This window comes from Lissotriton helveticus, chromosome 2_2 (assembly GCF_964261635.1).
Source record: "Lissotriton helveticus chromosome 2_2, aLisHel1.1, whole genome shotgun sequence".
In the NCBI taxonomy this organism is placed as follows: Eukaryota; Metazoa; Chordata; class Amphibia; order Caudata; family Salamandridae; genus Lissotriton; species Lissotriton helveticus.
In genome coordinates, this window is record NC_136060.1 from 81139691 (window position 1) to 81153043 (window position 13353).

The window sequence follows — 13353 nt, forward strand, 5'->3', positions numbered from 1 at the left end:
GCCGCCTAGCTCGCCTCTCACTGTTGTGACCAGCTACCCGAAGGGGGGCTTGGGGGGGTGCCGACCATCGGGAGGTCTCCCCCCGGGCTGTTTGGAGGGCCTCGGGGGGGGGAGGGGGTTCTCCTTCTTTCCAGACCCTTCTAGAAGTTTCTTTTGGGCTTCTTTTTGGTTGGGTTGCAGCCCAACATATAAGACCGCCTGACTCCTCCCCTCCGGCACCATTTTAGGTTTGGTGACCTGGTGGCTGGAGGTTTAGCTTAATTTTTGTCAAGGTTTTCTGTGAGGTGATATTTTATACATTTAGCTTTCTATTTAGCTTTAGTGTATTTTCTTGTTATCTCTGCATCTATGGAGGATCACCGCGTGCTTGAAGCTCTGCGCCTGTTGTCCGAAGCTGGCCGGATGGATTTGGTGATCGGGGGGGCCCCGGCTGGTGTGGCGGCGGTGGTGGCAGCATGTTCGTCGCCGAAGAAGCGTCGGTCTCAGGGGGTAAGTGAGAGGGGCCGCTCCCGTACTCGGAAGGCGGCCCCGTCAGCACAGGCGCGTGCGGGGAATGAGGAGGCGTCGGGTGTCTCGCGCGAGCCCCAGGGGGCAGGAGCGGGGGTCGCGTCAGTGCCGCAGGTGACCGGGCGCTCGTCGGTAGGCGCCGGTGGCGATGCGTGTTTTGGCGTTTCTGAAGCATCACAGGCGGCTGTGCCCGGCCGCGGAGGTCGTAAAAGGAGCGCGAAGCGCTCTTCTTCACTGACGGTTATGGAACGGCAAGGGGGGTTGGGTGAAGGCGCGCCTCAGCGTGGTGCTCGTAGGGGCTCGATTGCTTTGGGGGAGGGAAGGGGGGGTTTTGTGGAGGGCAGAGAAGTTTTTTCCTTTCCTCAGTTGGCCCCTGGTCGCGTTCACTTTGACCAGACTTTGTTGAATGCTGTAAATATGGCAGTTTACGATGATCCTCAGGAGGATTTAGGCCAGGCTTCAGTTACTGTAGACGTTTCGCATGAAGAGGGGACATATGAAGGGGAAAGTTTTGCGCATAGCCCCTTGTTGTTTTCTGGTCCTCCTTCGGAGAATGAAGAGACTGTGTCTGTGTTGGGGAGCTCTAGAGGGGAGGGGGAGTGGGCTCAAGTTGGGGAGTGGGGTGTCGGTGCTGGCAAGGTTTTGGAGGTAGGGCCTCATGGGCCCGGAGTTGTTGGTCCATTGGTAGGTTTGTCGGAGGACGGGGCAGGGCACGAGGTGGAGGGTAGGTTTGGTTTCTCTGGGATCGGTGTGGGACAGGTACCTTTTGGGGGGTCAGCGGTAGCGAATATTTCGGATGCTTGGCGAGATATGTCAGATGTTGGGGTTCGGAATGTGGTTCCTTCGACATTCTCCCAGTATGGTAGGGGTTGTGGGCGGGTGGGTGGTTTTTCGGGTCGGGATTCCTCGGCGGCTGTTCCGGGTTTTCCAGAGGGCAGGGTTAGCTCCCATTTTGAGTATCAACCGTCTGGTTGGGAGCAATTTAGAAGGGTGCACATGGATAGGAGTGGGCTGCGGAGTGAGGGGGGGGAACAGGGGTTGGCGGAGAGAAATTCAGGTAGAGTGTCTTCTTCGGTGGTTGTTCCTACTGGAGTGGTTTCGAGTGACGATGACGATGTGGTGGGGGATTCTCCCGTGAAGGGGGCACCGTTGCGGGTTGAGGGTAGGGTTTTGTCTCTGGATAGGTTGCAGTCTAGGTCGGTTAACCCGGTTGTCTTGCAGCAGCCCAGGGCTTGCACAGGTTTTGTTATGAGGGGCCCCAGCACACCAGTCCAAACTTTTTCTTTTCAGGTCGTCGATCGTTTCGGCGGTCCAGACTCGGTAGGGCGCAGTCCAGTCCAATATCGCCGAGGGGAAGTGAGGAGAGAGCCTAGCGCAGCGATCTCTATTCCACCGAGGGATCCCGTCGCGGTCAGCACACGAAGGGACTGCGCACCCTCGCTGGCCCCAACGAATAGCAGGTCGAGGTGGTCGACCTTGCCGGCGGCTATGGAGCTACAGAGTCAACGCGGGGGCAGGTACAGGCGTGTACAGTCTGCTCCCCCTCCAGTAACCTGTTCTATTCAATCTGAGATTATTGTTTCTAATGACGGGTTGGGTAAGACCCGAGGTGTTCTGCAACATGAAAATGTGGGGCTTCTGGAGATGGAGCCAGTGGTTTTGGATTATGATGATGACACTCCTGAGGAAGGAGAACTGTGTGAAGGGGCGGAGGGGGAGTCCTCTCATGTGTCCCGTAGTGTTTTTCAGGTTTCGGCAGTTGCAGCAAAGTCCAAAGAGATACGAGAGCATGGCACGTCCAGTAGGGCTCCTCGAGGAAGGACCATGTTAGATTCTTCTGCGCCGCGGAAGGAGGCAGCAAGGACTATTCCTTTAGAGCGAGGTGAGAGAGCTATTCCACAGGCCAAACCAAAAATGGTGTCTGTGGGGACGGAGGTAGAGGGGGTTGGGGGGGTTGGGGATGGGAGGTTGTTGAAAGGGAAATATGTTAAGGACGCAGGTGTGGGGACGGAGGCCAGTGTTGGGTCAGTGGAAGGTAAGATGGAAAGTGGTACAAATACGAATGCGGTGGAGGGAGTTAAATTTAAAAAACTGCCGTATATGGGTGTCACTAAACCTTTAGGAGCGCATCTTATGTTGGCCACGAAAGAGCGAATTTGGAAGGGTGAGTATGTGGAGATATTGAAGCTCCTCCACCGGGAAGTTAGGTCTAAAGAGGGCTCCAAGGAAGAGGAGTATGAGCTGGCGAAACGCCCAAAGGTACCACTTACGATTGAGAATTGGACAGCGGCTTTTCTCATCTATGCTAGCGTTTATTGTGAAAAATTTCCAGAGCGCAGCGTTGCTATTTTTAAATACATGGATGTGATTCGGAAAGCGCAGCTTACGGGTGGGGGATATGCTTGGGCCCAGTATGATGAGGAATTTAGGGCACGGATGGCGTGGGACCCGGAAGCAAAGTGGGGAGAGTTGGATACAGATCTCTGGCAGCATACGATGGGGGCTGCATCTGGGGGTAAGACCGTTTTTACGGCCAGCGGTCTCCCTTTAATTTATCAGCCCTTTCAGGGGAAGCCCACCCGGGGAGGGGTGGGGAGTGTTTCAGGATCACAGTCAGGAAATGGAGCTTGCTGGGATTTCAATAAGGGGTTGTGTACCAGAGAGTATTGCAAATATAGACATGAGTGCTCAGGCTGTGGAAGGAGACACCCCTTGTCTAAGTGCTGGGGGCCAAAGCCGGGAGATGGCCAACAGGGGACTCAAACGAGTTCAGGTGCGGCAGGATCGTCACAGCAGTTTAGAGGGGGCCGGGGAGGAAGAGGCGTGCAGGGTTCTGGGCCAAAGGGCTCGTACGCCAGTTAAGCTGCCGCAGTTACAACGTGCCCTTCAGGTTTATGAGAACGCAGCTGATAAACAGAGGCTCTTGGAGGGTTTTCAATTTGGTTTTCGTTTGGGCTACCTGGGGCCAAGAGAGAGGCGATGGGCAGACAACTTAAAGTCAGCTTTTGAGCATAAAGCAGTGGTGCGAGATAAATTGAGTAAGGAAGTGCGTGAAGGTCGGATGACTGGCCCTTTTCACGATTGGCCGATCCAGAACCTGATTGTTTCACCAATTGGTGTGGTCCCTAAAAAGGAGCAGGGACAGTTCAGACTGATTCAGCATTTATCATGGCCGGAAGGGTCTTCTGTGAATGATTTCATTGATGATGAAGCTGCTTCTGTGTCATATTCCTCAGTTGACGTGGCCATGTCACTTGTTGTGACCGCGGGCGCAACTGCTGAGATGGCTAAGTGTGATATTAAGTCTGCATTCCGGCTGCTTCCAGTCCATCCGGATGACTGGTGTCTTCTGGGTATCCATTTTGAAGGAAAATGGTACGTGGACAAAGCTTTGCCGATGGGTTGTTCCATGTCCTGTGTTCTTTTTGAATGTTTCAGCACTTTTTTGCAGTGGCATTTTACACACCATTCTGGTCACTCCCTGGTGATGCACTACTTAGATGATTTCTTTTTTGTGGGTTCCCCGGGCTCCGCGGAGTGCCAGGCGGCTCGGGACACATTCCATGGGCTCATGGAGGAACTAGGTGTGCCTTTGGCGCCTGAGAAGACTATGGGTCCTGCCACAGTGTTATCATTTTTGGGTATTGAAATTGATTCTGTGCTGATGCAGGCTCGCTTGCCGGAGGATAAGAAGACAATAATGCTGGAACTTTTGAGTGGTATGTTGTTGAAACAGAAGGTGCAGGTGAAAGAGATTCAAGTGTTGTTGGGGCACCTTAATTTTGCGTGCAGAGTGGTGAGAGCTGGGAGGACTTTTTGTCGGAGGTTGGGCAGGGCTCTGGCTGGACGACATCTGCCGCACCATCGTGTGCGTCTGGCGGCAGGGTCAAAGAAGATTTGCGGATGTGGAGTGTTTTCCTTACTTCCTTTCATGGTGTGCCTTTGGTCAGAGACTTGGATTTTCAGTGGGATGTGCAGATGTTTTCCGACGCTGCGGGCAGTGAGGGTTTTGGCCTGTATTGAAATGGGAGATGGTGTGCGGAGAGATGGCCGGAAGAATGGTTGAATGGGGGACGAAGCATAACATTTCTTGAACTTTTTCCTTTGCTGGTGGCTTTGACTTTGTGGGGTGAGGAGTTGGCACACAAGAAGGTGCTTTTTCGTGTGGACAACATGGCAGTGGTCGAGATTGTCAATCGGCAGTCGGCCAGAGATGAGCAGGTTCTGAAGTTAATTAGAGTCTTTGTGTTGGGTTGTTTGAAGCATGACATTGCCTTTCGAGCCTTACACATTCCTGGTGTGGACAATGACATAGCGGATGCTTTGTCTCGTTCGCAGTGGGAGAGATTCCGTGGACTGGCCAGGGAGGCGGACAGATCACCGACCCCAATGCCGATTCATCTGTGGCATGTAGGCAACGTCGGGTATTACACTGGTGGTATGTTCTTTGTCCCTGTCCACGCGTTCAGCGTATTCCTTGGCATGGAAGGAGTACCTGGAATCGGGGGCGTCCAGGCGGGAGGAAGTTTGGCGCCATTCTGAGGACGTGATACACTTTATCTTGCACCTTATGGATAAAGCTTTGTCTAGGGTTACCATTGCAGGAAAGTTGGCAGGAATATCCTTCAAGGGTAAACTTTTTTGGGGTTATTCGCCTTCAGCGGGTGAGATTGGCAGGAGAATGCTGGAGGGTTGGGCCAGGGAGCGGGGAGGTTCTACACTGTCCAGGGCCGCTTTATCCTGGCAAACATTGGCTCGGGTATTGGCTGTCCTTCCTTCTGTTTGTAGCGATGATTTTGAAGCCTGTTTGTTTTCCATGTTAATGGCCTTTATGTTCTTTGGGGCTTTTCGTGTTTCGGAATTGTTGGGTTCTAAAGCTAAGTTTGGTATATGTTGGAGAGATGTCTTTTTCTCCGAGGAGGGTGTTCATGTATGGCTCTCTTCTTCCAAGACTGATCAACGCCATTTAGGCAAAGGGGTGTGGTTGGAAGCTCGTTCCCCTGCGATTACATGTCCGTTGCGTTTGGCATGCCGCTGGCGCGATTTGTCAAGGGGTTCTGACGATGATCTTGTTTTCCAGCACATTAACAAAACTCCGGTTACAGCATACCAACTGCGCATGGTTCTGCGTAAAGCGCTGCAGCACATTGGTTTGGATGGGGACCGATTCGGGACACACTCGTTTCGGATAGGTGCGGCGACAGAGGCGCATAACAGGGGATGGTCGGAGGGTGACATAATGAGATTGGGACGCTGGTCATCTATATGTTTTCAGTGTTATGTGCGGGGAGATGCGGGGGAGGCGCATGCGTCATCCTCTTTTCCTTGAGCATTCATTGTTTTCTCTTTTACAGGTTCTGTGGCTGGGCCTCGATCCCAAGCGGTGACGGTGTGGATTGTGGGCCATTCGTTCGTCAAGTGGGCCCGTGTTCAGGCTCCCCAAAGTTATTTTGGAGAATTTTTGGGTTTTAATGTTAAAATGTTTAATATTGTTTGGAAGGGTAAAGGGGGGATGCTTTGGAAGGAATTAATTCCGTGTCTTAACAGAGGTTTGGTTGGGAATTGTTGTCCAGATATTTTGGTAATACACTTAGGCGAAAATGATCTCTGTGCCACAAAAGGGGTTGTTTTGTTGCGGGCCATGAAGAGGGATTTAAGTTTCATTAAGGAACGTTGGGCTGGTTGCCATGTTTTCTGGACCGAACTAATACCCCGCAGGATTTGGCGTGGAGCGGTGAATCCGAGAGCAGTTGACAGTGCCAGAAAGAAGGTGAATAACGAGGTTTCCCGTTTTTGCCGTCAGCTGGGGTTTGGGAGAGTATCACACAGAGAGATTCGTTTTGAGTCGGTAGAGTTTTTTAGTGATGATGGAGTCCATCTCTCCAGAATGGGCATGGACTTGTATTTGCTCGAGTTCCGAGAGGTTTTGGCGAAGGCTTTGGCTGTGCAGCGTTGAGGATTTGTTTTCGTGCTCTCCTTTTCTCCTATTGGGGGGGCAGAAAGGGGGAGGGGTGGCTAGTGTTGCCCCCCCCTCCTACCTGGGTGTCGGGGTCTAGTTGTTTCTGGGCAGTTGGTGTCAGATTTTGGTTGATTGTTGTTCAGGTTTGTCTTAGCGACAGGGGAAAGATAAGTTGGTCATTGGTTGGATGATCATATGTTTTGAGGGTTTGACAGAGGTGATGGGGCAGGCAGGTGATTGGTTGAGGATGGGTCTGGTTTGGGTAAGTTCGGATTGATATGATGATGTCATGTTTATTAATGATGATGAAATAATTTATAATGATGTTATAATGTTTTAAATGTTGTATTGTGTGGGTGGGGTCCATAACATTTTTTAGGGGAGGGGGTGGCAGCGGGGGTCAGGTTTATTTATTTATTTAGTGAGGTTTAGTTTTGGAAGGCGTTGCCGAGGTTTATGATTTTGTAATGTGCACCTGTTCCTAATAAAGCGGCCTTTTCCACACTTCAGTTTCTGGTCTGCTTTAACCCCCCTCCCTCGCCCTCCCTCCCAAGGGGGGCTTGGGGGGTGCCGACCATCGGGAGGTCTCCCCCCCGGGCTGTTTGGGAGGGCCTCGGGGGGGAGGGGGTTCTCCTTCTTTCCAGACCCTTCTAGAAGTTTCTTTTGGGCTTCTTTTTGGTAGGATTTTTGCAGCCCAACATATAAGACCCCCTGACTCCTCCCCTCCGGCACCATTTTAGGTTTGGTGACCTGGTGGCTGGAGGTTTAGCTTAATTTTTGTCCCTCCCTCCCTCCCTATTATCTTTTTGGATGGTTTCTATCCTTTCTCGTTTTTCTTTTTCTTGTTAAGGCGTTTTTGTTTGGAACAGGGGCGCAAGGGGTTTGTATTATTGTAACTTGTCACTGGGAGCAGGTGCAGTGCGGGGTCTAGTTGTTTCTGGGCAGTTGGTGTCAGATTTTGGTTGATTGTTGTTCAGGTTTGTGTTAGCGACAGGGGAAGGATAAGTTGGTCATTGGTTGGATGATCATATGTTTTGAGGGTTTGACAGAGGTGAAGGGGCAGGCAGGTGATTGGTTGAGGATGGGTCAGGTTTGGGTAAGTTCGGATTGATATGATGATGTCATGTTTATAAATGAGGATGTAATAATTTATAATGATGTTATAATGTTTTAAATGTTGTATTGCATGGGTGGGGCCCATAACATTTTTTAGGGGAGGGGGTGGCAGCGGGGGTCAGGTTTATTTATTTATTTAGTGAGGTTTAGTTTTGGAAGGCGTTGCCGAGGTTTATGATTTTGTAATGTGCACCTGTTCCTAATAAAGCGGTCTTTTCCACACTTCAGTTTCTGGTCTGCTTTAACTCCCCCCCCTCGCCCTCCCTCCCAATGAGGCGCACTCTAGGCCGTTCAGCTCAGCTAGACAGTCCTGGTGCTCTGGGGCCACGAACGAACCACTCCGGCCGCCGCAGTCTGCTCGGGGGAGTTCTAAAGTGACTCTGCCACCATCTTGGCCTTGGTGGCACAGACTGAGTCAGGCACGTGTGATGCAGCTGACCTGGGATTCATTAACGCGCCGGGGCTGTGACCTCATCAAGACCAGCCTGCCTGGAGCCATTTCTGAGTTCAGCTGCTGCCCATGAACTCACGAAAGTGAAAGTATGCTGCGCTAGCGCCCGGCGATTCACTACAGTTGTTACATTGTAGCAAGCCAGGGCCGGCCTAAGGCATGTGCAAGATGTGCACCTGCACAGGGCCGCCAAACCCCAGGGGCCGCCTCGCCAATATATATCCTTAGATACATATTTGCGTGGCGGCCCCTGGCAGGGATTTGGCGGCCTCGGGCCCCCTACCTACACTCCCTGCTCAGGGCCTCCGTTAGCCTAGAGCCGGCCCTGAGCAAGCTGTCAGCTCAGACCCTAGCCCCCAAGAAGCCTCCCATGCAGCACGGGCTGCCTGCCTATGCCAATGTCACTAGTGTTTTATAATAACAGTGCTTGATAGGCACTGGTCCTTATATGGGTGACTTCGCATTTCAGTGCGGTGATGCGGACCACCGCACTGAAATGCGTTAGCGTCACGCCTGATGCATGATACTTGGCAGGGTTGACAATAGTAATGACCACACATTTTTTGGGGGTTCTTTTGTTGCATCCTAGTATGAAGAGAAACATAATTTCTTGCTATTAACAGGTGGGTGTTAGGAATCAGTGCAATGCTTCTGTTAAGCATGATAGAATAATGTATTAATAATATGGTACCTTGACACCCTACATTTCACCCAGGGTATTGAAACCCAAAACCATCACAGGGAACAAACAATATTGGATTATGGTAATTGCAATGGTGTTATCATCTTTATGTGATCAAGTAGTATTATACAAGGAAATAATACACATTGATCTTTAACTGACCATAATGCAGTGTGTGCAAAATTTCAAATTTCACTGTTTACCTCCTGACATTGTCCTTGTGTAGACCGGAAGATCTTTGGCAACTCGCCTCAGAACCTCTTGTTGGGATTCGCCCCGTGGCTCTCGCTCCAGCAGCTCTTTGTCTGAATATGACAGGTGGAACTAGAAGAAAACAGAGAAAGTTATTAGCAGAATACCAGCTAATTACAATTCTACAGACTCCCTTTGCTCGAGATCCAAGGAACGGTTGTCGGTTGCCATTAGTTAATAAATGAGCAGATGAATGTGAAAACTCGCCAACATAATAATCTGCCCAGACACCATCAGTTTAGCTTTCAGTTCTTCAAGAGAAGAAACAATTGTCCAGCTGGTTCCCTAATCTCTACAGACTGCAAAGCGTGGCCTTTACAACAAACACTCAAAGATAGTAGAGAAGGACATTAATGCCATGCAGTTGACATATCACTGACAGCTCTACACACGCACAACATATAATGTTCCTGATTTCAACCTAGATTGGTAAATTAGTACTATTCTAGGATTGTTTGAGCCATTTCATATTTATATATATATATAAATATATTTATGTATATGTACGTATATATATATATATATATATATATATGTATATATATATATATATCTACATATTCCCGAGTACAACCCACATTTTTACAATTTGAAATCCTGTACAACTTTGGCAGGGAATTACTGCTCATTTTAAATACAGATTAACTTTGCAAAAGCAAAAGCTAAATGCAGTGGTTTGAGAATGGAACAAGACACTCAAGATAGAAACATATTTACATATTACATAGGTTATCCATTTTGTATAGTTCATATTTCACATTTCTATTTAGCATGAAATAAAGAAATGATTTTTACCAAACAGGCAAAAGGGTACATCGAAATCGACGGGTGATATACAGGACTATACTGTTGGATTGTAGTAATAATACAAATATTTCATTATGTAGTTGAGAATACACTGTTTCAGATACATAAACTTTGCTTTGGTAAAAAAATACACTGTGGCTGAAGATATCGAAAATGTAGAAGCTACAATTTATATGAAAAGACCATTGATTAAACAAGAGATTTATTACTCATATTATAACCTTGGTGCCAGGGGGATTACAGCTATCGCTTTTACATATTACCCATATATGGGTATTCCAAATCAATAATGTTTTTTTCATTTATTGCTCGATACCCTGCCTAATGCACCAATGTGATCACTGCTGATAATCTAGGATGGGGTGAACACTATTACATCACTAATATCAGTAGCTCGGAATGATTTTTACTGAACCTAAGTAGCTCTTATTATGGAAAAGGTTGGAGACCCCGGGTGTAAAGCATTTATGTAGTACATTGAACAGCAATAAAGTAGTAAAGTGAAAACACATACAAATAAATCCCATATCAATTTAGAAAAACAGAGAAAAATGTAATAAATAAATCAAGATCAAAACAAGAATCCAATCAGTAGAACCAGTGATACGCAATTTTAAAGTTCTCAATGAATATAGTGTCAAAAAACACTAAGTGCACACTGTGAATATCTGGTCGTGCTAGACTGGGACAAAGTCTCAAGTTCAGGCCGACTATAATGGAGCTTGGGGCCGGCTACAGGGACCTAGCAAGGTGCGCTGAGCAAGAGTAACGTAAATCCCGGTTACATTACAAAGCATTGTGTAGTACCGCTCCATTCATGCATGGCACATCCAAGGTAATATATTGGTTCTGATTAGCTGCAAAGCTCAGGTATAAAACCGGCAAGGGTCCCGTCGATGAAGCCTTGTGATTCAAAGTTCAGCGTAGAGGATGTATTGTGCAGCCGAGGTGACACATCGCTTCCAAGGAGCTGCAAAGCTGTGAGTGAGGTCCTTCGCCTGGAATGCATCGCACCAAGGCAATTTCACCTGGGTTCGGTCTGTGATGTAAAGTCAGTGCGTTGGGAAGGTCCGCACAGTAGAGGCAATGCATTGGTTCTGCACAGGGTTGTGCCGAGCAGTAGAGTAGATGAGGTGCTTCTTTTTGATCCACAGATGGGCTGGCATAGCACCTTCGCCCAATTCCATGGTTCCAGGACTAGGGTAGCACAGCTTGGCAGTGTAGGACTCAAAGATGGCAAAGTCCAGGTGCTGAGTTCAAGGTTGTTGGAGCTTTTTTTTTGGCTCAGTCCTTCTCTTCCAGGCAACAGGGCAGCAGGTCAGTACAGCAGGGCAGTAGTCCTTCGGAGCAGCAGTCCCGCAGAGAGACAGTCTTGAAGCAGCACAGCCATCTGCCTTCTGGCAGGGCCCACAGGTCCAGAAGTGTACTGTAGAGTTGGTTACTGAGGTCCAGTATATATACCTGGTGCTGTTATGATGATATGTCTAGAAACAACAAAGGGTTTTGGCCCTTAATCAGTAAGGCCGGACCATTATATCAATACCTAACAAACAACTGCCAATACTGATGCTCTTTCATTCATCCCAATTATACCCACAATCAAACGACCTAAACACTTTGGTTGGAAAAAATAGAATTTTATTTTTCTTTCTCAAATATTTTTTGCTTTCTTATTTGTTATCTTTGTTTAGAAAAGCAATACCTTCTTTGCACAAGGTTTTTTTGCCAATACAAATGAAGTATGTTTACACACATACACTGAAGACACAACAACACTTGAAATATGTTTACACACATACACTGAAGACACAACAACACTTAACACAACAAAACACATGAATGTGATCAAATTACATTACAAATCGCCCTAAAATTCATCAATGTTATATACATGTTTTGTTCTATACAAGTTACGACATTCAAGATCAAGATAAACAATGCATCTGATACTTTTAGATTACACATTTAACATTTTTGTTCTGTAATTCATTGGAATTTAGCCTTTTTTAATGTTTCATAGGAAGAGATAATTCTGATGTTTGCAGGTAAGTATTTCCAGATTCTTGCTGTTCTTCATGAGAAGGATTGCTTCAATGTTCTTGAGTTCTTTAAAGTGGTGGTATCAAATAGAAGGGTTGTTAGAGCTTCTCATTTAGCATTGCCCTCCAGAGATCCACAGTTTCTGGCTGAGGAAAACTGGCTGGGGGTTGTTCCCTTGAAGAGCCTCATGAGTGAGGACGATAAGTTAAAAAAACATTCCCTGCTTCAGTGGGAAGTCATTTCTCGGAGATGAGAATGGATGAGGTGAGGTGGAATTTTCTAGGTCCTACGGCCACTCTAGTTGCTGAATGCAGTGATGATGTGAGAGGCGTGTACTGAATTTTATTTATTTATTTATAAAGTTTTATATAGCGCGAACATGATCCAGAAGGATATCAGAGTGCTTTACATTTTGAGTGAAAGGAAGGTAACAGTTGCATTACAGGCATCAAAAGGAATACCGATCCAAACAAATAAAATATGCATACCAAACAATTTGTACGCTATGAATGAAGGACACACTTTGGAAAGTCAATAATCTGGTAGATCTAAAACTTTTGAACAATACTTAAAATGTTTTACTTAAATGAATTCCTATTAGCAATGAGTTGCCATTGAACTGGGGCCAGCACATCTAGTTTGAATTCATGAACTGGAATCAATCGCTTGACCACATGTAAGAGTTTGAGTTGAAATTGGGATACCTTGACCAAGTTATCAATTTGATCTTGAAAGCTATGGTGTATGTCTAGGATGAAACGTAGGTATATAGTAATATTCGATCTACAATATTCGATCTACAATATTTGGTTTGTTGTCAAGCAGTGAGCTTTCCTCGAACCACTCTTAAGCAGGTATGTGACTATTGGACAGGGAGATCAAAAGAAATTCTGTGTTTAGTGGATTGATCTTAAAGATTGAATCTCCATGAGGATTTGTGAAGCTATGGTGATGGCTTCTAGTGATTATGTTTTCATACAGAGCTGAGGTGCGTCAAATGTATTGCTAACTACAAGGGAGTGAATGTCTAACATTTTTCCTAGCAGTTTTATGACTAGGGCCTATGGTACAATAATAAATTCCACACATTGACTTTAATTTCCCCTGCCACCTAAATTGGTTTGAATCATTTGGCAGAAACAAATCCATAACCATAGTAAACAAGAGTGGGATGGTAGACATAATGCTTTTTGAAATATTTTCAATTTTCATATATTCAATTTTAAACAACATTGGCTTTTGGAAATGGTATTCTGAGCATTTGTATTAGTACAAGTAGGCATGTGTAATACAAGTTGCAGCAGTAATCCACGTACATCTAGTGTTAAAGTAAGTTATATATGCGGCATTAATATGGCCAGGCAACAACACAGGTTCTAGTTTCTGTAGTGTGCTATGTCCAACTAGACAAGCACATCACTGATCTATTATTCCTTCCAGCTAGATATGTCCATAATGGGCTCTAGATCAGTGTTCTCCAACCTGTGGGTCGTGATCGAGAGCTGATTTTTGGTGAGTTGTAAAAGGAAGAACATTAAA

At 46.9% G+C, this 13353-nt stretch overlaps 1 protein-coding gene across 6 annotated transcripts in view; it reads right to left on the bottom strand.

Annotated features, from left to right (window-relative positions):
* Window positions 1–13353, bottom strand: part of ZDHHC2 (zDHHC palmitoyltransferase 2) — a 647387-nt gene that overhangs the window by 444188 nt on the left and 189846 nt on the right. For all 6 annotated transcript variants that reach the window (XM_078678140.1, XM_078678138.1, XM_078678139.1 and 3 more), the window contains exon 4: window positions 8919–9039. In XM_078678140.1, coding sequence (XP_078534266.1) covers window positions 8919–9039 — 121 coding nt within the window. The remainder of the gene's footprint in view (window positions 1–8918; window positions 9040–13353) is intronic.